The following is a 26,151-nucleotide window of genomic DNA, read 5'->3' as shown; positions in this document are numbered from 1 at the left end:
CTGTATTGTTATGTCACCGCTCAAATAGACATACAGCGACAACGACGCGCGCGACAAACAGTAGCTCAATTTCGCAAATAAAGCTACTCGTCGCGCGCGACAATTTTGCTTCATCCGAAATAATCGAATTATCTAATTTTTTACAAGCCAGATTAATGCCAAACGCAAAAAATTAGATTTGAACACATTTTAACCTATTTTTGTGTGTTTTTTTTTTATTTTAAAACAAGTTAGTTGACTGAGTCAAATGAGCTACTTAATCTACACAGAGAGTGAAATTTTGAGCTATTTTTCGTCGTACGCGACGCTGTCGCTCTACAACAAAGAGGGTTTAAAAATATCAGGTGGTGGACTCTAGTGCATTTTGACAATTCGTCACTTGACCGTAGCAATAGACGATGCGCAATCTCAGATTGCGCATATATTTATCTGTCAAACGGGTCGGTTTGATATATTTATCTGTCAAAAAAAATTATATATCTCGGACACATAATCTTGAAAATTTATGCGCAATCTTGGCACAATCTGAAAATGTATGGAAATGACGTTTATAGCTCAGGGTTGGCTTCGCGAAATGACTTATGTTTTGATCAAACGAATATATGCGCAATCTGAGACTGCGCATCGTGTATTAATACGGTGACGTAAGGTCCCCAGGATTCAAACTTTGTTTGCATTTATTAAATTTGTTCATATAATTTATCTACCCCATTTTTTCGATTAAAGATTATTTAAAAATATATTTTGGACTTCGCGAATTCTTATTTAACATTAAAACATGGATTAAAGTGTGTTATTTTATGTTATTCCGTGAATTTATTCTATAATTCATTGTGTTTTCAACATTTTTGATGATAAAAATTAATAAATCATTATTTTTTCAATGTTCACATTAATTCCTCACTTTCTACGAGCCACATGGACAATTTACGTGAGATTTAAACTCTTACTCACATGATTTCAAATTTCGTGCATAAACAAATCATCAAATCTTTTGTTAATATATCTCATTTTTTCGATAAAATCAAAAGACACACAAAAATGCATATAATAACAAAGAAATCTGTTCTATTTGCTAAGCTTTGCTAAGCTAAGTATGCGGAAACCAATGGTTAACGGTTTTAAAATGACGTAAAGTCCCTTAGCTATGGCGACCCCCCAAAGGCCCTAATCCACCACCTGATATTTTTAATCCACCTTGCTCTACAAGGTGTTTGGATACAAGACAAGAAGTCAATGCTGTTAGGAAATGAGGTGCTTCATAGCAAATTAACATTTCACGACTTGACTTAACAATACTGTGAGCTCCGGTATTAAAATCAGGAAGGGCTGGAGGGGGGTATAGAACATTGTATGCGATTTGACATAACAATACTCAATAATGGCGCCCGGAAAATGCGCTAATTATTCACCTCCTTAATAAACACACTTTGGTTTACTCCTCGAGTTTTCGGGTCGTGTAGCGGGGCCTTAAGGCGGCGCTCTAGCAGCAATCGAACACGACATCCGACACGAACAAACCCATATACATATACACTAGTTTTATGATTAATTTACTTTGAATCAATCGATTAATCGTTAGTAGAAAATTATTTTAATCAATAACTATAGGTTTTACAACTGTTCATGAACAAAAATGAATTTCGAAAACACCACTAGACACTATAGAGCTGTACAAAAAACTGGTTGCCCACTTGGCTAACGCTGCAAATGTTCGCTGTACGCTTGAACAGCTGTCACATTTATGGGCACGGTTAAACCGCCCGCCGGTTAATCCACCCCCGGATAATCGACGTTCTACTGTAATCATATGGAGGTGCACTGTCAGACACAAACAAACAAACAAACAAGACAAACATGTCAAATCCCATACATTTTTCATGTTCGATGTAGCGCGTGGCCACGGAGCTGAAAAAATGTTGAAAAAATTTTCAACTTTGTCAAAATTGCTTGTCAACTGCAAAAAAGAGCTTTTCTCGTGGCCGCACCAAAAACATACACAAGAGCGACAAAAAGCTCCAACATCTGAATATCACAGATATTTTGTTTAAGAAGCACTAACTAGGTACATAAATCAATTGCATAAATCATGCATTTTAGCATTATTATCATAACAATGGGTCACAACTGCGCCAAATAGCTGTTTGTTTATGCTTTTTCACGAACGTCAAATTTTGTCAACTTTTGTCAACTTTTTTTCCTGACTGCTCCAGGTCACAAAATTTTGACAAAAGCTCAAAAAAGTGACAAAAGCTCACATTTTGAAAAATTTGTCAGCATTTTGTCACTCCCGTGGCCTTTCGCTTATTGGTGCTAGAGCGCCGGGTAAGTTGTTTATTGGGGTTGGTTAATATTTCACTTCATTTCTATATAGACCTTGGTATATGACTTGATGAAGCGTATTTTGACAACAGTTTTTTTAAGACAGAATAGTGATTCTTCTCCTTATTTCTTATTTTAAGAAGGGTGATTGCATTAGATATAAAAACTTATAATATCGTGTTGTTTTATGATGTTGAAGCAAAAAGTTTCACTGGAATGGAAGAAACGCGTTAAAAATGAATACATGAAAATTCGGCTGAGTAAGCGTCATAAAAAGGTGGATGATGTTCGATCGGCTTGGAATCGAAACCGGTAAGTTAAAAGCTCTTTCGTGGTTGATTATAAGGTGGTAATGGGCAATTCCACTTAATGAAATTGAGTACTCTATCCTCAGACAAGCCTTGTTAGGTATGTTGGTTGCGGAAAATGATGCGTGGCTCTCTACTAATGCTACATGGTTGCAATGCGAGGTGGAGCAGCTTCCTCATGTTAACTGCATGAAAAAAGCGGTGGTAATAGATCATGAAGGAAATCATCAAAATGTATCAATTCGAGTGGTCAATGCTGTTACAACGATTCCAACTATGTATACATGGGCTCCAACGCAACAAAACTTTATGGTTGAGGATGAGACTGTGCTTCACAACATACCGTATATGGGCGACGAAGTTCTCGATAAAGATGGTTCATTTATCGAGGAGTTGATTAAAAATTATGATGGTAAAGTACATGGTGATAAGGAAGATAGCATTGATGATGCTATGTTTGTTGAACTGGTACATACATTGATGCAATACACAAACCAGGAATCAAATATCGACGAAAAAACCGCACACTCTAAATCGCCTATTGGAGAAAAATCGCCCATTTCGATTCATAATTTCGATCAAAGCATTGGAAAAGCTTCGTCGAGTAAAATGGAAAAAGACAACAATTGCGATGAAAACTTGACATGTAATGATTTGAATACAAATAAGGAGTTAAGATTGCTCCAACCGAATGCCATGAAAAAGAATCGACTCAATGTAAAGGCTTTTCCTGCACCGATTATATTTCAAGCTATCAGCTCACTGTTTCCTGAGAACGGAACAGGAGAAGAACTGAGAGATAAATATATTGAACTAACTGAGCGTGTTGATCCCGAAAGACCACCAGAATGCACCCCAAATATCGATGGCCCAAGGGCGGAATCAGTTTCGCGGGAGCAAACTCTTCATTCTTACCACACACTATTCTGTCGACGATGTTTTAAATATGACTGCTTTTTGCACCGTAAGTATGAGTAACTATCATGCATCCATTACATGTATAACACGTAAAATTTCGCGATTTTGAGGCATTAGTTTTAATAGTACAATTTCAAATTTCTGATGTTTGTTATATTTAAATTAGAGCACATAAAACCTGTTTTTCGTAAAAACATCCTATCTTTCCCTGAGTTACGCAAATAATGCGTTCCGGAGACATTCGCGTAAGTCGAATAACGTTTACCAACTAAATTTAACATGTATTTTTGATATACGTTTTAAGCGATGTACGCGATTATCGAAATTTGACAATTCTTCAAGAAACTTGTACACGCGGTCTCCGAGATACACTGTTAATTCCCATTAACCGAAAACGGCCGCAAAATACCGCGTATCTTGAATTTACGAGTAAGTCGAATATAGTGATTTCCACCAAAAATATCACTAACTTTCGTATAATTTTACCGGTAGTAGGTGGTTTAAGCCACTTAATTAATTATTTGATATGATTCTGACTGAATATACCAGTTTTGAACCTTTTGATTTTGAACATTCGATCAAAAGGGAAATTATTTGGCATTTTACAACTGATGTGTAAAAGCAGTACTATTTTCACAAGGAACTGTCAAATTAAGAAAATCGCGTATAAGTACAGGCGGTCCCCGAGATACACGGTTAATGGGGACCGAAAACGGCCGCAAAATACCGCGTATCTCGAATTTCCGCGTAAGTCGAATCTCGTGATTTCCAGCTAAAATATCACTAATTTTCGTGTAATTTTGCAAGTAAGGGGTGGTTTTAGTCACTTTATGAATTATTTGATATTATTCTGACTGAATATATCTGTTTTAAACCTTTTTAAATAGTTTTTAACATTCGATCAAAACGGAAATTATTTGGCAATTTGCAATTGATGTGTCAAATCAGTACAATTTGCTCAAAGAATTGTCAAATTTAGAAAACCGCGTATCTCCGAATCCGCGTATAAGAGGTACCGTGTATCTCGGGGACCGCCTGTACCGTGTATCTCGGGGACCGCCTATACTGATTTTTGACTTTAATTGTTAAATGCAAAAAAAAATATTTTTGGTCGAGTTACAAAAACATTTTCAAAAGTACAAAATTGTAATATTCAGCTGAAATTATATCAATCAACCAATTTAGTGACTACTACTCAACCTACTACTTGAAACGAAATGATAAGAAAACTAGCTATAATTTGATTGAAGTCTTCGAAAATTTATCTAAGTATCATCTAGTATTCAGGATACGCGATTGCCTCCGGTCCTCATTCATAGCGTATATCGGGAAATACCTGTATTGTAAACTAGTCATTGATTGTTGTTATGTATGACTTAGACTTTTAAACCCTCAATTGGACACTTTAAAGTCTTTTTTGACCTTGTAAAGAATGAAACTGTCATTGTCAAGTTTGATTCCGGCGTATTAGGTATGTTTTAGGGTTTTATTGCTTCGGAATCTTAAAGCTACAAATGAATTATTTGCGTGCTATGTAAATAACTGTAATTAACTAAAATTACACAATTTATTAAATTACACAATTACACAATATTACTTAAAATATACCAGTTAAAAACTAATTTTGCCGGTAAACATTAAACAAGAAGCAAAAATTTTTTTTAATACTCAGGAATTTATTTTTATGTCATATGGGGTCACAACGCACAGTTGCACACTATAAAATTGTGGGGTCTCACTTACCATGTTACCACACAGTTACTGTGCTCCGCACAGCTTTATGCTCCGCACAGTAACTGTGCTTTACAACAGTAATTGTGTTCAACAGTAAACACAGAAAAAAAGTGCTACTTGACCCATCACTAATTGTTGTAGCGTGCAGCGGTATGGTGCGCTATTATCAGCGGATTCCACCCCAGAAAAACAGACCAGTAGCAAACCTGTATTGTGGTATAGTTTGTGGTCACTAGTGCCACACACGTAAAAATTTCCATTTTTTTTAAAGAAATACAGGCGTCCCCCGAGTTACGATTCCCTCGTGTTACGACGATTCGCATATACGACGGTCTTGATTTTGACAGTTAAAAGTTATGAGACGGAATTGGTTTTTTTTAATTTCTGTGCAGATAACCGTTACAAACATATTTCCTCAGATTCCACAACTCCCCGATTTTGACTATCTATATCTTGCAAATGGCTTTTGGAGGGAAATTAATGCATTATCGTACATTATTTTAAATAAAATATACGATTTCATAGATTCCAACTCATCAATTTCGGTTATAAACATTATATTCACAGATATTCGACATACGGCTATTTCATCTTACGCCTTGCTTTAGGACATTTTTTTGGTCCCAAATACAGGCATATATCGGGGGATACCTGTACGTTTATTTTAACGTACAGGTTAACTAAGAGATTTAAATCGGCTTTTGATTAACAAGTTTTAGTGAGTTATAACATGTAGGGTAAATGTACCTATAGTGGTTGTAGTACCAATAGTGGTGGTATTGCACTAAAATGCGGTCCATACGGTAAATTAAAAGTTATTAAGTTATTTTTGACAGTGTGAAATGTTCTTTAGCCTTTTACAAAGAATTTAAAAGATAAATGGGACCATTCCGTTTCTTCGTGACCGAAAAATCCATTATTTTGTGAAATATGTCAACATTTTTCCAAAATCCTTAGGATTTCATAACGAAACTCATATTTCTGTTAACGTTCTAAATGATCACTTACCCACGCAATTACTAGTTTTTCAACATGACTGTTATGAAATGTTATTGTTTTACTGAAATTATTGATCTTTTGACCATATTTATGCATTTTTAAGTGTTTTTTACCATAGTGCCATTATAGGTACACAAAACAGGCATGTTCCTATAGTGGTTATATTTATAAAATCAATAAAAACAGTTCGTTTCAGATTTGTTCGATGATATTTTTGACATGTCGTACTTTTGTCATTAAAATAAGCAACAGAAATGAGTTTTCTGTAAGTAATGTACCAAACAAAGGCCAAAATTCGCTTATCTGGCTGAGTGAAAAAATCAACCTCAAATCAAGCTTTATCTTCCGGGTGTAGGTTGACGACAGGTGTTATTCAGTACTTTAGTCAATATTTTCTTCAACCAAATTCATATATTTTTTACGATCAAATTACGAAAGAAATCATTATTATGGCAGCTATCCTTGCTATTCATACAAAAACAACTTCGAAACTAAGTTTCATTGATATTATACATTGTTTTGGAGGTATCTTTGTTTACCACCACTATAGGAACACAATACGACGACTATAGGAACCATACCACCATCATAGATACAACAAATCAGTCACAAAAATATGTATTTTTTCGTAAATTTGATGTGTTTCATGGTAAACATGGTTGTGATTGCGAAGATAAAACATATTCTAATTGCTATGTGTTAAAATAATCACAAATTGACCTTCCTGACAATGTAAACCCATTAAAACACATCTGTGTCACTACAAATTGCACCACTATTGGTACACTTACCCTAATGCTTAAGATAGCACATTTGCTCCAAATTCCGCTCGTGGCTTCATGTCTACAATGGACCGTCCCCCGTTGCAATGAATGACTATCCGGCTGCGTGGTCTCGATATCGATCAACAAAAAAATCTCAAAAACCTGCATAGGTAGGCATGACCACGTTAGGTCTTTAGGCTAAAAATAAGAAGAAATTCAATTGTTCATAGAATTTATTTAATTATTTACATAATAATTATGGGGATGGCTGAAGAAGGTTTTTTTAAAGACAATGCAATTCTTAAATTGTAAAATCGTTATATTGCGCAAAATTGATGGCTTTAATTTGATCTTAAGTCTTAAATTGCGCAAGTCGTTGTTAGCTCAATAAAAAGGAGAAAGAAAAGCGCGAGAGAAAGTGTGCAAGCGAAATCAGATCCAAGTACAGGCGACACTCGAGACACAACCCCCTCGAGTTGAGACGATTCGCAGATACTACGATTAAATTTTTAATAGTTATATAACTGTAATTCAATAGAATTTCTAGATAGTAATGCAATAGATATTTCTTGCTGATATCCGTTAGATACACACTTCTAAAGATTCTCCAACTATCCAATCTTGAATATTTATATCGTGTTATCGAGTTTTTGAGCAAAATTAATACATTATTGGGCATTGTTTTAGCTAAAATACACGACATTAGGCCGAAAATACACGGACCGGAATTTTGCAGCAGCAGAATTCCGCCTGCTGAAAGAAATGGATATAAAAGTTTGGAAATGTTGCCGTTGACAGTTTGTACCAGTCCGGCTCCAGCAGTGCTCGGGGAATCATCTCTTTAAGCAGTGAGAATGAAACAAGACTTGAATGAATGAAAAGACAAGTGACGAAACAAATACACAGTCGACACACAAAGGTAAAGTACTGACATGTGTTAGACACACGCGACAGAAACAATACAGATGAAAAAGGAAGCAACGACATTATGAAGGGGGGGGGGGGGGGGGGAAATAAGGCTTTCGGGTCTGTTTATGGAATGTTTGGAGAAGATTACTTTAAAACTAAAAAAAATGTATTTTTTGATATTTGATTGTAGCTAAAGACATTTGCCTGATCACTAAAAAACAAATCTCGGAACTTCTTATAGGAGGCATCACAAGACAATAGAATCAAACATCTCAAGACAATAGAATTTACAATACAATAGAATAGACAATAGAATCAAACAATAAAATACAACCAACACATGCTTACCATAAAAAATATATATATATGACCAAATTAAACAAAGCGGCCACACTAAAATTAAAACAATTTAGAAATGCTCGAATAAAATGAAAAAAATCCAAAGCTAACAATAACCACAAGGTAAAACATAAACTCAAATCCTGATGGAATATACAACTACAATCAGCTTTTACAAAAGAAACAAAGCTAGGGAAATATTAAACAAACAACGCTCTCTAGAACATGCAATAGGACACAGAAAAAATCTGGAATATTTAGACAGCACATTAAAAAAAACGTAAACAAACACATTTCAAAAAAAAATTAACAGCATAAACAAGCAAACAAATATCAAAGATCTATGGGACCTAGCTCACAATTATAACAACACCAATCGGCAAAACAAGGAATCGAACATAATACACAACGACGAATTAAAAACCAAAGAATTGCTAAAAATAAACTTTGAAAATAACAAAAAATTCAAATTTCTCAATACAAACTAATCAAACTAACACATCAAACATAAATTTAATCACCAAGAAATATGGCATAGTATACTAAACAACAAGAAAAACACAGCCACTGGGAATGATAAATCACAAATAATATGCTCCGTAACTTAAATCGAAACATCCCAAAATACAATAAAACTGCAACGATATTTTGATTAATATTCCGGACAGTTGCGAGCTCATGTTTCAAATTACGGATGATTTGATTCATATTCCGAACAGCCTCAAAATTCCTTTGAGTACATAACCAATTAATTTACACACATACTACACCTTTTTAGTTTTTAGCTTGTTTTAAGGTATAGATACTTGTTTCTGTGTGTTGGTGTCCTTCAAGACCTACAGAACGACGGCCTTAAAAGCAACTGTTTTTCTCTTGTACTCGTAGATGAATAGAAAACAAGAATTGCTTCGCGAATTGACGGTCTTTTCCGAACGGCCATCAATACATCTTCTAATATCGTTGTTTTCTAGTTATTATCACTGTCTAAAAACATATTTTTATACAACAAATCACAATTTGCTTCGGCTGTCCGGAATTAAAAACAAGATAAAAAAACTTTCTTTGAATTCCGGACAGAATGAAATACGTGTTTTTATGAAATTCAGACTACAATATGATAAAATACTGTTGTTTTCGCGTCCACTATAGATTCCGATGTATTTAAATATACGTGGACGCGTTTAAAAAGAAATTTTTGAAGAAATAACACAGGTGTGGTTTTGAAGCAAATCTGATTAGAATGCCTCTGGTGGTGAACTGACCGACAGAAAATATTTATTTACTACGGCATCAGGGCCTACTAGGGGTCAGATACATTTTTAATTTATTCTAGTAGATTATGGCATTTATTAAAACAAAAATTAGTATAACCAGTGCCTAGATATGAAGATATTCAATAAAAAAACATGTCAAATGTCCGTAATTTGAAGCATTACCCGGAGTTCTTATAGCATTTTCTAGGAGTTCTCATAGCTGTGGGACACTTTATTGACTCCTTCTTACGTAAAATGAAATTAATGTAATGGGAAATGGACTCTATAGCACACTTGTTGGACACATCCAATAGGAATTTCCAAGAAGTCTGGATGCCATAGAGTCCAATTTCCATCATATAAAGTTCACTTTACATAGGAAAGAGTCAAGGAAGTGTCCTGCAACTATGAGAACTCCTGAAAACCCCTGTAATGGTATTTGAATAATTTTTATATGTAATTTAACTTAAAATAGTGAATTTTCTTACAGATCTGTCAAACTACTCGCAAAAAGTATTGTTTTACAGCTAGACAGCAAGAAAATATAGAGAAGGCTGCATTTATGTTGCACTATGCCCGATTCATACTTCACAAGGCCCGAATAGAAATGGCAGTGCCTTGAGGGTTTATGTCGCCCGAAAAATAATTTACGGCGACTGATAACGCTTTGACGACGCCCGATTTGCTTGGTGAACCCTATAAAGACCAAAACAATTTAAACAACTCAAACCCATTGCTCGCATCCTACTACCTAGCTCCTAAAAATGTGAACTCCGCAGTGCTAATTAAACTAAATAAACATATAGAATCAAAACACATATTATCACCTAGATCCATCGGTTTTAGAAAAAAACGAACCGTGTATATTAAGTTGCTAGTGAACGAAGTGTACAACAAAAAAAGAAGCAAAAAAAGTTTCGGAGCTATATTTCTAGACTTAGAAAAGGCATACAATAGAGTCAAAGCAAAAACAATAGTTACAAAACTAATAGAAGCTAATACTCCACTACAAGGTGTAACGTGGATTACAGCATTCCTTAAAAACAGAAGCTTAGAAATTGAAAGTACAAAGACAGTTAAAATGTTGGTAACCGATGGTTTACCACAGGGGGATGTAATGTCACCAACACTCTTTAACATGTACACCAAGGACATCCACAATAAACAAATAGAAAACAATGACACCTCACTAATCCAGTATGCAGATGATTTTGTGATTATTGGTAGAGAAAAGGACTTCAACGAGTTTCAAAGAAATCTTTGATTTAATCAAGAACTTGAAATATTAAATCTCCCCATAAATACTGACAACATCAACTTCGTTATTTTTGACAAATAACACACAATATCAACCTAAACATACAAACCAACCCAATCGAGGAAACAAGTACTTATAAATACTTAGGCACTACAGTGGACAAACAACGGAAATTTTATAAACATATAGAACATCTAAAAAATAAAACAACTACAGTAGAACGTCGATTATCCGGGCAGCTCGGGACCGGACGATTGCCGGTTAATCGATTTGCACGGATAATGGTCCAAGAAATGTCAAATTCATATAAACATTATAAAATCACTAGTTTTATGATTAATTCATCTTGAATAAATCGATTAATCGTTAGTAGAATATTATTTTAATCAATAACTATAGGTTTAACAATTTTTCATGAACAAAAATGCATTGCGAAAATACCACTAGACACTACAGAGCTGCACAAAAAACTGGTTGTTCACTTTACTATCGCTGCAAATGTTCGCTGTCACATTTATGCACACGGTTAAGCCGCCCGCCGGTTGATCCGTCCCCGGATAATCGACGTTCTACTGCACCAGAATGAACATCTTAAAAATATTATGCTCAAAAAACAATAACTTAGATCCAGAAAAGGCAATAACCACAGCGAGCAACAATAAGAGGCATACTTGAAACAGGGACATCATACTTGAAAAACAGCTCGAAAACTAAATGGAAAAACCTCCAAAAGCCATTTGAAATTAGAAGCGCATACATAACCAGAAAAGAACTAGCAAAAGATATAGTATACAGGCGGTCCCCAGATACACGGTTAATGGGGACCGAAAACCGGTCGCAAATACCGCGTACATCGAATTTTCGCGTAAGTCGTATCTCATAATTTTCAGCCAAAATATCACTAACCTTCGTGTGATTTGGCAAGTACTGGGTGGTTTTAGCCACAAAATTAATTACAGGTATTTCCCGATGTACATTAAACCTTTTGAAATGGTTTTTAACATTCGATGAATAGGGAAAGTATTTGACATTTGACTTTGGATGTGTCAAATCAGTACAAATGGCTCAAAGTACTCTCAAATTTAGAAAACCGCGTATCTCCAAATCTGCGTATCTCGAGGACCGCCTGTACTCCAAACCAATAAGAAAACAACTTCACGAATAAAAAAAATCAAATCATATGAGGAAAAAATATATGAAAAAGACATAAGTGCCGATTATCTGATTCAAACGGAAAAGTGTCAAACAAAACCGCGCTAAACGAACTGAAACGAAATCGGTATTATACAAGCTTGTTAGAGACTTCTTTCGTTGATTCGAGACATTGGTACCAAATTGATTTGAAATGGCTATATTGTCAAAACAAACTGAAAAAAATATTTGTAAAAGTAAGGATGGACGAATCTTACCACACTTTTCGAAACTTTTGGAAAGAGTTCGGAATACGAAAAGAATAAGCCCTCACCCAACTACAAAAAAACGTAAATTAAAAAATGATAAACATTAGGCCGAAAATACACGGACCGGAATTTCGCGGCCGCGGAATTCCGCTTGCTGAAAAACGTATGGATATGACAGTTCGAGAAAGTTGCTGTTGACACTTTGTATATGGGTTTGACAGCAGGCGGAATTCCGCGGCCGCGAAATTCCGGTCCGTGTATTTTCGGCCTAAGGCCAGAACAGACAGAACAAACAAACAGAACAGGAAAAAATAAATAAAAAAAAAACTGCAAAAAACAGCAGTAGAAAAAAACTATCTATATTTTGCTATGACAAAAAATAGTATATGCACAATACTACGACAATAGCAATAAAAAATCAATGAAAAAAACAACCAAACAATATGAACCTATGGTCATAAGTTTAAGAATAGAACATATCATAGAATCGAAAAAAGAATCAAAAGAAATGTACATGAGAGATTAACGACAAACGACAAACGATGAAATCACACCAAACCAATAACCAAACCAACAAGACAAACTGTGATACCTCAACTCTGTGATATAGACAATATGACAACCACATGAAAGAGAAAAAAGAGAAATAGGTCGAAAAGCCTCCTCTAACAACAGATAGTCTCCTCTAACAACAGATAGTCTATCCTCTGATTGTGCTCGACCAATCATTTAGCATAGGAGGGACATCTATCGCCTTGAAGAAGAAGAAGACCGTTTGTATATGAGTTTGACAGCAGGGGGAATTTCTTGGCCGCGAAATTACGGTCCGTGTATTTTTGGCCTTATAGACTCGAAGTTGAAGAGTCAAATCAACTTCGAATTTCATGTTGACAGATATTATACATACGACCTTTTCGATATACGCCTTGCTTTGGGACATTTTTTCGGTCCCAAGTACAGTCGTGTCTCGGGGGTCACCTGTAATCTGGCTACAGGGTTTGCTCCACTGTTTCATAGTTTGGACATAGTCGTTGGTTTTCAAGCAAAATTGTTTAAGAAGCCCTGCAGTAACGCACTGTTAGTAGCTGCTAAAATATTGTAGAATATTATAGAAGAAACAATCATAGAGATTAAATTGTTTGAAGTATGCGTATACGGGAAGAGCAACAAAAAATAAGTAAAATTTTAGCAATGAAAAACAATTTTATTGGTTTCAAGCAAACGTAAATGTCATCAAAATTATATTACTATTTCTATGGTGTGCAGGTCTGCAAGCTTGTCATCCTGGTCCTAATCTCCAAAGACGTAGATGGCCTGAGTTAAAACCACCTGGCAAACCATGCGGTGAAGCGTGCTATCTTCTTTTGGTAAGTTATATGAATCCTTAATAGTGTTTTTACATCTGTTAGATGGAATTGGAATCCATATGTCAAAGCACATTTGACAGAACTACCGTGACTCAAAAACTGAATATGGTTTGCCCTATGTACATTCTGTGCCAATAAGAATTAAACTGCCAGAATGTTGAACAAAATATCAAGTCCATAGTAATTTAAATAAAAGGTAGAACAAAATAGACGTGCTTTCATCATCGTTTTGTCGTTTGAAAAAAAAAATGAATACAATTCAATTTCTTATTCCCTGCATGTTAATAATACGCAAGAGCGACGAATTCGTAAAAGCCGCTGGAATTGAATTCGTTAGCCGAATTCCAATTCCATGAAATCATCTAGCTGTCATGTTTGGACTGCCATCCGTATGGCCGGAGAAAAGCTATCCGGAACTTCAGCTATCCTCGTCGTCCATGGGGGCCTAATCCAGCACAAAGCACATCACAGGACTATTTTTATGTACTGGGTATGTGGTGGATTTCTTGGAGGTGGAGTCATGGGTTCTAGCCCCTAATGGACCGTGCCGCCATACATAGAACTGTTCCTATGGGGGTAATCCATAAGTAACTGAAAGCCAACCTCACAATTCACAGTGGGCAACAGCCATACAAACGCCGGGATGAAAATCAACTCCTCGTGCTATTGCAGTTTTTCGTCATTCTATGCAATTTCTCTTACTATACAGGGCAGTCATATACTAAAATTGTCAAGACAGCGAATAAAAAATAATAATTATCGCTCACAACATTGTACTAATGCGTAGTAGTCAACAGCATTAACAACAATTGTTAGGAATTAAAACGAAGGCAGAATAAGTTTCCTACTGAAAATGAATTTTTAAAGTATTACGCGCTAAAAAAGTTGTGTTTTTTTATGGATTGTTTGGAAAAGAGCTGATTCCTATCTTACGACCTTTTTCAAACTGTTTTTCCTCTCTTCAGCTTTGTTTTTTTATGACTGTTTGTTTCAAATACCCGTTTATGACAGGTAGTTTGATACTTGTAGTGGATGGTTCCTACAACAACACATGTCAAAATCGCTCGAGCTATTTTCAAGAAAAAGTTTAATAATTTTCGGGGTCGCGAATGGTCGCAGCTAATTTTAACGACAAAACGTAGGAAAAATGTTGATCTTTCTTATGATATACGACTTACGAGTGAAATCGAGTCGAATCATAAAAAGAGAGTGACTCCAAAATGAAAATATCCAAAAATTCAGCAGTGATGTTTGGTTTTCAATCATTTATGAACTTAAAAAAAACAAGCTTTTGGAAAACATTCAGACATAACATCAAAGTATGATGAAAACCTTACCAACGACACATTCATTCAAAATCTAATCATCATATTTATACTAAAATATTATGGTTTATGTTCAATCGAAAAATATCTCACTTTTTGTGCAAAAAACACAAAGTTTGTACTTTGATGGCCTATAGCTCAGTAAGATTAAGATAAAAACGTAAAATATTTTGGTTTCAACTAAGTTAAGTATCTATTTTAAGAAAATGTTTATGGTGTTAACCTGCGACAAAGTTAGTTTTCCGATTTTTATACAGGTGTTTGCCCAATGTGCAATGGTACAGGTAGGCTTTGACCGAAAACGGTTGTTGAGCCAAAAAAACATGTGGTGGATTTATCACCCACAGGGCCTTTTATTTGATAGGGCTCCTGCCCTATCCGATTCCGGTTCCGAGGAGGGACCTATCCGATTCCGATTCCGTGATCGGAATCAATTTTGAAGCCGGTTCCGATTCCGTGCTCGGAATCAATTCCAGAGCCGATTTTGATGCTGGAATCGATTCCGGAGTCGATTCCGTAGCCAATTCCTGAGCCAATTCCGGAGTTCACTCCCGAGCCGATCCCGCAATTGACTCCGGAGCCGATTCCAGAGTTGACTCCGGAGCCGATTCCTTAATTGATTCCGGAATCGATTCCGCGATCAGAATCGGCTCCGGAATCGGAATTGACCTGGGAATCGCAAATCACCCCGAAAACGGAATCAGAATTGACTTCAGGATTAGAATAAGTTTCGGAATGGGAATTAGTTATTGAATTGAAAAAAAGAAGTTTCAGAAGCGAAATCAGTCCGGGAAGCTCCATGAGAATGGATCGTTTACAAGTAAATTGTTATTTTTTGCGGTTATTAATTGGACCCAAACGCTTATTTATATGGCGATGCCAAAACTGACTCCGTTGGAAGCCGTTTCCAATGTTTACATACGAAAGTGGTTTGGAAAACCCTGTAATGGACAGAAAAACCTTCCAACATTAACGATTTTAGAGAAAAAATAAAAAATCGTAGATTTTAAACTGTATCTGTGAGTCGCTTTCTAGGATCAAGTGATAGATTGTCAATATTGGCTTGCTTTTTATGCCATCAGACCAACAGATTAATCTGCAGTTCTATCGATTTTCGAATATTTTACCGATTCACAGACTTTACAAGTATTGCTATTTGCAAAAGAACGAAAGAACCAAAATCACGTTCAAGTTCACAGCAATGAACGACTCAGTTTACTCACGTTCACGTAAAAGAACCGGAATGCCCACATCTATTATGGAAACTTTATTTTCGACTTAAAAAGTAAAAATAATATTTTGATTTAAATAATCAAAATAGTCAACTTTTTGCTTTAGTCTTTACAAAGCCATCGAGGGATGCATATCTTAGTTTTATACCCATTTTCTAAGCCTGGTGGCTGACAGGGTTTCTCTAACCAGCTCAACATAGGAAACGAACAATTAAATCTCGTAAAATACATTTCAACAATAAAAATGGAAACTCGAATGATCTGTCATTGGTTGCTCGGTATACGCACGATATTCATTTGACAATGTTGAATAGGGATTTTACTGATTGGAAATGAAACTTACAGTGTTAAGCTGGCTAGAGAAACACTGTATAGCAGGCCTGAACAGATTATGGTTCTTAAGCCAAATAAGAAGAAATTTGTTGGCTTTACTACAGTACGATCTATGTCAGTTCTGAGCAGTGCATAGTACTAATTAATGTACAAAAATTAAAAATACTTTCATTACTTTTCTAGGATGGTGTAAAGCAACTCATATCTTTCGATAACATAGGCAAATCTCCCGTAATGCTGGATTCCGGAAATGAAGCATGTTCTGAAGATAGTAACGACAGTAGCCAATGTAGCAAGGATGCCACGTTAACAAAATCATCGAAAAATGGAAGCAACTTATTTGAAATCTTTGACCCAAAAGATACAGAATGGAACGGTTCAGATAAGTCATTTTTTCGCACGTTGCAAAAAACATTTCTTAACAACTACTGCGCCATCGCTGAAGCAATGTTGACAAAAACATGTCAACAAGTGTATCGTTTTGTTCAACAAGAAGCAGCTGCTTGCCTACCAATTGAGGTGAACAAGGATAATACACCACCGCGCAAGAAGAAGAAGAAGCATCGTCTTTGGTCTGTGCATTGTCGTAAAATTCAGTTAAGGAAGGAAGATAGCTCAAATCATGTTTTTAACTATTCACCTTGCGATCATCCGGGACAATGCGATGCGAATTGCCCATGTTACAGTGCTCAAAATTTTTGTGAGAAATTTTGCAACTGCAGTAGCGACTGTCAAAATAGATTTCCTGGATGCCGCTGCAAAGCTCAGTGTAATACAAAGCAATGCCCTTGCTATTTGGCCGTACGTGAGTGCGATCCAGACCTTTGCCAGACATGTGGGGCTGAGCATTACGAAATTGGGAAGATAACTTGTAAAAATGTGAGCGTGCAGAGAGCTTTGCGTAAGTATTCAATATTAGTTATATTGCATTATTTTAAAGCAAAGTGACTTTATAACCATCGTTAAAATATTACAGACAAACATCTTCTGATGGCACCATCTGATGTGGCTGGATGGGGAATATTTCTCAAAGAAAGTGCACAGAAAAATGAGTTTATCTCAGAGTATTGTGGAGAAATAATATCACAAGACGAAGCTGACCGCCGCGGCAAAGTTTATGATAAGTACATGTGCAGTTTTCTCTTTAATCTAAATAACGGTAGGTGAAGTGTTATTTCTCTACGGTAATTATAAAATAATAATCATACATAATGTAAACCTGTTTTTTTTTAGATTTTGTCGTTGACGCTACAAGAAAAGGAAACAAAATTCGTTTTGCGAACCATTCTATCAATCCAAACTGCTACGCTAAAGTAATGATGGTGAATGGAGACCATCGAATTGGTATATTTGCAAAACGTGCAATCCAGCCTGGGGAGGAACTTTTCTTTGATTATCGCTATGGTCCAACGGAGCAGCTAAAATTTGTGGGAATCGAACGAGAAATGGAAATCCTATAAACTCCAAATACTACTTTTTTCTAATTGCTAGATTCTTGATTTCACGGTTGTCATCTGTGTCGTGCGAACTTAATAAAAACGACCTGGAACTCTGAAAGGCTGGTACGATTTTAATTACAGTGGAGCGCCGATTATCCGGGCTCATTTGGACATAACCTTGCTCGAATATGCGAATAACACGGACTGATAAGTCAAATTTCTTATGTTTTTTTTTGGAAATTAATCGTATGTTTTGATAAAAATTACCCAGTTTTAATTAACTACATTTTTTCAAATGAGAATACTTTAAGTTTGGTGTGAATTATATTGATTTTTTTAAGTCCATGTGCTATGATAACCGATTTTTTAATTATCATCCTAAGAACGCAATGACACCACTGTATTGAACTGTCATTTCCCAACAGCACGGATAAAAGGTACCCGGTTAATAGGGGCTCCGCTGTATTTAAATAAATTTGTTTTACCGTTCGTTACGAAAATTTACAAACAGGAAGGATTTTGTATCGATGTTATTTTTATTCTTGTATCATGAGGCCACCCAAGAGATTTTCACAACAAACATTATTATATTCCATGGTTTCCACATCTTGAAGCACTGTTAAAATAGCTCGTTCCATTTCTAAAAGAATTGCAGGTTTCTTAACCTGCAAAAATATATATCTGTTAGTAAAACCAAATTGATTATTGCGTCACATGTAATACAAACCGTTATTATAAGAGTTGCGTTTTTGTAAACTACATTCAAGTGTTCCTGCTTTGGAAGAAAGTTACATCGTTGAAATTCTGGCACATTTATTTTTTTGAAATACTTATTGTTAGAAGTTTTAATGGTAAGAGTTTTTTCGTTCTCGCTACATGTTATAGTGTAAGTTGTAACAGGATACGGTAGATTTCTGATTCTCCATTCAATAGCATTACGCGTCACTCTTTTGGTAAGCAAAGGTTCGGTACAACATTCTTTTAACATTTCTTCATTTTCTTTAAGTCCTGCAGGTATTGATTCCCCAAGTTCTAACACCCAATCTTCTTTATGCAGTAGAGTACTTTTATTTTTCCAGGCGCGCCGCAAAACTACACCGGTATCTGTACTGTATTCTTCGGCCATTTCCCTGCCATCAGGAAATCGATAGTGCACTTTTCGCACATTTCCTTGTATGACAGATGACTTATCAGCACTTTTTACCAAATTCAACCAATCCTCAAAGGACATGCTAGGATTGGGACAATCCAATAAAACACCGTCAAGTTATATTAAAATGTGCTGTAAAAAACACAAAAATAAGCAAATTCAGGTGATCTTAGCTACAGAATTTGTGTTTCTATTAACTTAAGTGGGTAAAAAGGAGGTTTCGTCATACAGAACATTTAGCCATCAAGGCTTTAGAAAAAAGCACAAAACCAGGATCGACAGCAGTTGCCAAATGCGAAGAATGTTGCTATATACGGGTATGATAAATGAATTGTTTTCGTTTTATAAATATTTGTATAGCACTAAAAACTTGTATTTTGCATCCTTTCTTTATATTTCAGCATTTTTCAACGAGATATTGCGGCTGCTGCCTGTAAACAAATATCGACGCCTGTTGTCAAACTGAATATCAAAATGGCAACATGCTAAACGCTAAAACACGCCTCCTTTAAATTCCATCTTGGTATTAACCAAAGTGAGTGCATATATCAGATGTCCAGTTCAATTTGACCGTTCAAATAGACAAAGAGCGACAACGTCGTACGCGATGATAAAAAGTAGCTCAATTTTGTAAACAGAGCTGCTCGTCTCGCACATTTCTGCTTCAACAGAAATATTCGAATTATCAAGTTTTTATACGAGCCAAATTAATGCCAAACGCTAAAAAATAGAAACACATTTGAAGTCATTTTTTATGTATTTAAACATTTATTTTTTAAGCATGTAGGTTGACTGGGCCAAATGAGCTACTTTGATCTACGCGGAGTGAAATTTTGAGCTATTTTTTGTCTCGCGCGATTTTGTTGCTCTATATCTATTTGAACGGTGACGTCACAAACAAGGAGGTTTAAAGAGATCAGGTGGTGTAAGCAAAGCGGGTATAATCAAGGTTGAATATACAGGAGGGTCTAAGGCAGCGGTCTAATCTTGTTGCGCGCAACATTGTTGCTTGGAAACATATTGCTGAGGTGGTCTATGAATGTTGCAGGCAACATTTCGCTTTGACACTGTTTAGCGTCAAAAAATGCCAATTTACAGCTCAAGGTTTATTTTGTATCATTCACTTATTGAATGAAGTGTTGAAAAAACAAAATATACACCAAAAAATGTATTTTAAATGCTTAAAATCCAAATTTAGCGAATGTCAACAAAACGTAAACTGCTGCTGTGTCATTTAATACATCCGATCACCATGACCAAGGTAAATAGAAAATGTTGCCAAACAAAAATCAAATTGGTTTGAATTTGGCCGACAACAAAGTTGCGCTAGCTGTCAAAATCCATACATTTTGCCAGCAACAATATTGCGCGTAACAAGATTAGACCACTGCCTTATCGACTGGATCGACCACCACTAACCCACGTGGGTTTGAAGTGGCTTTACAGTGGGTTTAGGCCGATTAAGTTATTTGGGAAAGAATATATTTAAGCACAAATTCTTGATTATGGTTTAAAATACAAATTAGCAATATTTTTTTAACTTCATAATTTTCCAATGAGAATATTTGAATATTGCCATTAATTATAGTGTTTTTTTTTTGTTATGACAATGTGCTCTGATAACCGTTTTTTTTTAAATATCCTCCTCAGAACGCAGTGTCATCTCTATATTGAACTGATATTTCTCAACAGCACGGATAAACGAATAGCCGTATAAAAGGTACCCGATTAAACGGTGCTCCATTGTTTACAGGTGTGCATCAAGGTGGATTAAAAATATCAGGTGGTGGATTAGGGCCTTTGGGGGGTCGCCATAGTTGAGGGACTTTACGTCATTTTAGAACCGTTGACCATTGGTTTCCGCACACAAAGCTTAGCAAATATAACAGATTTCTTTGTTATTATGTGCATTTTAGTGTGTCTATTGATTTTATCGAAAAAACGTAATATATTAACAAAAGATTTGATGATTTGTTTATGCACGAAATTAAAAATCATGCTAGCATGAGTTCTAATCTCAAGTAAATTGTCCATGCGGCTCGTAGATAATGAGGAATTAATGTAAAAATTGAAAAAAAATAATGATTTCTTAATTTTTATCATCAAAAATGTCGAAAACACAAAGAATTCTAGAATAAATTCACAGAATAACACAAAATAACACACTTTAATGTATGTTTCAATGTTAAATAAGAACTCACAAAGTCCAAAATATATTTTTAAAGAATATTTATTCGAAAAAATGGGTGTCGTAGTGTGAATAAAAAAACAACGTATGACAGTCAAGCTACACGGACCGGACGACATCAGACGATGCCATAATACATAGGACCGCTGGCAAGAGATTCGCGTCGGACCGAGCCGTTTCGGATCACAGTGGGCCGATTTTGTATGGGATTTGACAGTTTTGGTCGCTAGTGTTTTCCATATTACATATGGAGTTTCATTTGAATCATTCGGGCAATGGCTTTATGAGTTTTCGGTCAGTATTATGAGAAAATCTGTGATTTTCGGAAGGATAAATGAAAAATCGGTAGTTTTAGGGTGATCATCAGTGAATCGGTAAGCAGAACAAAAATCGGTAGGAATACAGATAAATTGGTATTTCTGGTCACTCTGTGTGTAGCTTGGCCGTCACAATCAAGGTGTTTTAATATGAAAAGGTTAAGTTTTTGAGATCAAAATGAAATACCTCGACGTGACAAAGCTCTTCCGTGGACACTGGTAAAAAATTAGGGAGTGATCCCAAGCTCCCGACCACGCTGGTTTTCGCTGGTCTTTTCGGGGATAATTCGTTAACGAATTATCCCCGAAAAGACCAGCGAAATACAGATCATTTTCGGGGATAGTGAACACACGTGAAGGATGAACCCATGCAAAAAAGAGCTAAAAATTTATTTATTTATTTATTTCATATATAAACCGACGGACCATCGTGTCTAATCGGCAACCTTATAATTAAATTAAGGAGCATATAAATAAACATCTAGTTATAAGCAAACATTACATGTGACGTAGACGCAATTTCTCCTTGAACGTGGAAGTAGACATACTAAAATCGAACAAATCTAACACTTCATTGAACTCGAGGGACATACGTATAATAGGGTGTCCCTGGCTATGGTTGTTGCGGGTACGCGGTACACGGAGATGGAAATTGGATCTAAGAATCCGACAGGGAGCGAACAAATTGATGCTGGCTAGTAATGCCGGGGAATCGATCTCTCCGTTAAGGAGCCGAAATATGAAAAGGCATTGGGCGTTTTTACGTCGAGAGCAGAGTGGTTCAAGTCCGAGAAGCAGACACCGCTGATGGTAGGTGGGCCGAGCGTGGTGGGATTGCCATGGAAGGAGTCGAACCGCGTACCTGGTGAGTCTCCGTTGAATGGCTTCGAGGCGATTGATGTCACCAACGCCAAGCGGGCACCAGATCGGACAGCAGTACTCCAGGCACGACCTTACGATGGCACAGAAGATCGACTTGACGCACATGGGATCGGTAAACTCGCTACAGGTCCGCGTAATTAAACCAAGTAGCTGATTTCCCTTCGCAACAACGCTATCAATGTGAGGGCGAAATGACATCTTCTGATCGAGTAGCACCCCCAGATCACGGATACATGTCGTGCGAGCCAAAGCCGTGTTGAGCATAGTGTATGTAAACGTGATGGGGTGACGGGCTCTGCTGAATGATATACACTGGCATTTATCAGCACACACTTGGAGAGCGTTTCTGCTGCACCAGCTATCCAGATTCTCAAGGATCGTTTGAAGGCGTACACAGTCACTGTCGTTTCTAACTGGAGCGAATATTTTTACATCGTCGGCGTACATTAGGTGTTGGCCTGGCGGTAAAACGAAAGATAGATCATTTATATAGATGAGGAAGAGTAGCGGTCCCAAATTACTCCCTTGAGGCACACCGGAGGAGCTGGTGAAAGAGTGAGAACGATGAGATCCTATACTTATGTAGTACGAACGACCAGTTAAATATGAACGCAGCCAGGTGATGTGCCAGTCGAGGAAACCGAGTTTTTTTAGCTTCGAAAGTAGAATATCATGAGAAATACTATCGAACGCAGCCCTGAAGTCGATATATACTGCATCAACTTGAGTACCACGATCCATGTTGTCGAAGCAGTAGCCAACAAATTCAGCAAGATTTGTGGTGGAAGATCTCCTTGGGAGAAATCCATGCTGACTAGGGCTCATATAGTTTTGAACTGCTGTGAGTAGCGGATTGTATAGAATGAGCTCAAACACCTTTGCACAAGCGCATAGGGAAACAATGCCACGATAATTACTAGCATGAAGTCGACTGCCTTTTTTATGGATAGGAATCATTCGCGCGTGTTTCCAGGACTCAGGATACGTGCCACGCATAAGGGAATCATTAAATATTTTGGCAAGAATGGGTGCGAGTGATTGACGGCAGTGCTTCAAAATGTATGCGGGAATATTGTCAGGTCCAGATGATGTAGATGGTTTTATATCGTTGAGTGTGCGCGCAATTAATGCTTCGTCAATTGTGGGTATAATAAAATCGATAGCATCCGATGGAGTATTGCGGGTGGCCTCTGCTAGTGTGTTAGGATTGAGAACAGGAAGGGTGAATGCATCAGCGAAACGATTGGCGAGAGTGTTGCAAATATCGGATGTATCGATACTAGTTTGGCCATTGTAGCTCATTGACGGAGGGATACTTCTTATATTGCGCCGTTTGTTCCAGAAGCTCCAGAACCGTGTCGGCTTAGAAAATAGCTGCCTTTCAGTACGGCGAATGAAGGAGCGGTAGAGCACACGATTATGTCGACGATAATTGTTCAGTGCATCGAAAAAAATTCTCCTATGCAGCGATGATCTCGTTCTACTGTAATCCGCGTAGGCTTTTGATTTTATTTTTTTCAACCGTCTTAAAGATGCATTAGACCAATCGGGGCCAGGCTTTCGTTGAGCAACAGGAACGCAGGAATTAATCGCTGAGCGCATAAAAACGCTAAAGCAATCGGCGGCTTCGTCGATAGTGGAAAAGTTGGAGCAGTCAAAATTACGGTCAAACGACACAATAAGGGCATTCATACGTTCCACATTCGTTTTGAAGAAATTTCTATTGACTATACTGCGAGTGTGACTGTTGGTGGTGTGGGATAGTTGTACGGGATAATAAATCATCATATCCAATGAAGGATGATGAAAGTCCTCACTGAGAAGTGGAATACTACAGTGTGTTACGTATGGGAGGAAGTTCTCTAGAGCCGAAGTACCATTCACAGAGTGCAGAGGTGTGATTGAGTCGCACAAAATATTGGTTGCGGCAAGGTTTGCGAAGACCAGATCCAATTGACGCCCAGATTGATTTGCAATACCACTCAACTGAAATAATCCGGTACTATGCAACCCATCAACGAAATCGGTATTAGCCACGGAATTGCATAAAGGTGCATAATGCATGACAGAATAACATGGAGAGCAATCGGTGGCTTCTGATGTATTAGTCAGCTCCCATCTGATATCAGGTTTATTGAAATCTCCGAAGACGTATAATAAATCGCTCTCTTTAATGCGGCTTGAAATTTCACGTACACTATCATGTAAAGCGTTCATCACTGCGGGGTCATTCGCATGACTAGGCGGAATGTAAACAACGCCGATGTAAACAGAGACACCTGGCAGCAATGTTTTGATCCAAAGTTGTTCCAGTATGGTATTAGGCGATGCGATTTCACATGTCGGTATTGAAGAGGAACTTGCAATTAAAACACCCCCACCGCGTGAGAGGGCACTGTTGGAAAGATTCCTATCGCACCTGTAGATATGATAATGATCGTCAGTGAGGAGCGAAGAAGGTATGGACTGAGTAAGCCAAGTCTCGGTAAGAATGATAAAATCATATTCTGATTCTGATAGCGCCAGGCGAAGATTTGTAGTTTTCGTTCGTAGACCACGTACATTTTGGTAGTAGATAGAGAGACTGGGATGAGCTGAACGAGGTGCATCGCCGGATGCGGTGCAAGATTGCTATTCATCCGACGGGCCAGCGTCAGCAGGAAAATAGAAATGAACATTCGGATTTATTCCCTTCCCTCATATTCCAATCAAGGTGGACTTAAAAATATCAGGTAGTGGACTCTAGTGCATTTTGACAATTCGTCACTTGACGTAAGGTCCCCAGGATTCAAACTTTGTTTACATTAATTAAATTTGTTCATATAATTTATCTACCCTCATTCTAACAGTGGTTGAAGGATCATCTCTTTTTCTCACAGTGAGTTTGATACGAAGTGACACAAATATACACGAACATTTAAACACTACACAAATTACACACAGTTCCAATATTTCGAAAATATTAAATATACAGAAAATAAGGTGGTAAGAAAGAACATAAGTGACGAAGATGGGGGGGGGGACCCCCACGGGGGGAGTAGGATTTTCGGATCCTACTATGGAATCCTTGGTGAGGATGCCGGTAAAACAAAAAAACGGAAAAAAATAACAGAGGTGAGCGAATTATTATAAACGATTCATATGAACCGGAAGAAATCTTCTTAATCGTGGAAAGTGTAACAAAAGGCAAAAGCTTAGCCACATACAACCCTTTTCTTTTTGCAAAGGCGACAGAAAACGCCATTGGAAATGCGCCATTGCAAACTACATTACTTAGAGATGGGAAGATTCTCATCAAGGTGAAAAACAGAAAAGATGCAGAAAAATTAAAAAAAATAAAGCTTAGTTGGGGAAAAACGGAAATACTAGTAAAAGTAGAAGAACACAAAACCCTTAATTCTTGCAAGGGTATAGTGAGATGTGATGCCTTCAAATTTATGACGGAAAATGAATTGAAAGAGGGATTAATCAACGATCATGTGTCAGACGTATATATTTTCAAAAGGAAAAACTTGAATGGTGAACTTGCTAATACAAGAACAGCCATCATAACATTCGAAAAAACTAAACCACCCAAGGATATACACATAGGATATTTTAAGGAAAAAGTGGAATTATACATCCCTCTACCAATGAGATGCATGAAATGCATGCGACTCGGTCACATTAAAGCGAAATGTTTTAGGGAAAAAAAATGTGCCAAGTGCAACGAAA

The 26,151-nt window shown here is 36.9% G+C and overlaps 2 protein-coding genes across 3 annotated transcripts; one reads left to right on the top strand and one right to left on the bottom strand.

Moving 5' to 3' along the window:
• Window positions 1-2,381: 2,381 nt before the first annotated feature.
• Window positions 2,382-18,018, top strand: LOC120948731 (histone-lysine N-methyltransferase E(z)). 2 transcript variants are annotated; one of them, XM_040365408.2, is made up of 6 exons: window positions 2,386-2,634; window positions 2,717-3,594; window positions 13,471-13,571; window positions 16,645-17,362; window positions 17,438-17,620; window positions 17,695-18,018. In XM_040365408.2, exons 1-6 carry the CDS (start codon window positions 2,510-2,512, stop codon window positions 17,919-17,921), a joined length of 2,232 nt encoding a protein of 743 aa, XP_040221342.1. In that variant the 5' UTR covers window positions 2,386-2,509; the 3' UTR covers window positions 17,922-18,018. The 2 variants fall into 2 exon arrangements, with proteins under 2 accessions (XP_040221344.1, XP_040221342.1); XM_040365410.2 differs by lacking the exons at window positions 16,645-17,362; window positions 17,438-17,620; window positions 17,695-18,018 and adding an exon at window positions 5,850-7,215 and having other exon boundaries at window positions 2,382-2,634; window positions 13,471-13,558.
• A 399-nt stretch (window positions 18,019-18,417) lies between these two features.
• LOC120948733 (protein DPCD) lies at window positions 18,418-19,611 on the bottom strand. The gene is made up of 2 exons (XM_040365411.2): window positions 18,628-19,611; window positions 18,418-18,565 (listed from the first exon to the last, which is right to left on the bottom strand). Exons 1-2 carry the CDS (start codon window positions 19,129-19,131, stop codon window positions 18,437-18,439), a joined length of 633 nt encoding a protein of 210 aa, XP_040221345.1. The 5' UTR covers window positions 19,132-19,611; the 3' UTR covers window positions 18,418-18,436.
• Between the last annotated feature and the right edge of the window lie 6,540 nt (window positions 19,612-26,151).

This window comes from Anopheles coluzzii, chromosome 2 (assembly GCF_943734685.1).
Source record: "Anopheles coluzzii chromosome 2, AcolN3, whole genome shotgun sequence".
NCBI lineage: Eukaryota > Metazoa > Arthropoda > Insecta > Diptera > Culicidae > Anopheles > Anopheles coluzzii.
The sequence above is the reverse complement of the archived record's forward strand: the minus strand, read 5'-3'. Positions and strand labels throughout refer to the sequence as shown.

Excerpts from the sequence above, each read along its gene's own strand:
- LOC120948731 (XM_040365408.2), top strand. The coding sequence starts at position 2,510 with ATGATGTTGAAGCAAAAAGTTTCACTGGAATGGAAGAAACGCGTTAAA. Across the intron at positions 3,595-13,470 it reads ATATGACTGCTTTTTGCACC|GTCTGCAAGCTTGTCATCCT; the intron begins GTAAGTATGAGT and ends TATGGTGTGCAG. Across the intron at positions 13,572-16,644 it reads AAGCGTGCTATCTTCTTTTG|GATGGTGTAAAGCAACTCAT; the intron begins GTAAGTTATATG and ends TTACTTTTCTAG.
- LOC120948733 (XM_040365411.2), bottom strand. The coding sequence starts at position 19,131 with ATGTCCTTTGAGGATTGGTTGAATTTGGTAAAAAGTGCTGATAAGTCA. Across the intron at positions 18,566-18,627 it reads ACGCAACTCTTATAATAACG|GTTAAGAAACCTGCAATTCT; the intron begins GTTTGTATTACA and ends ATATTTTTGCAG.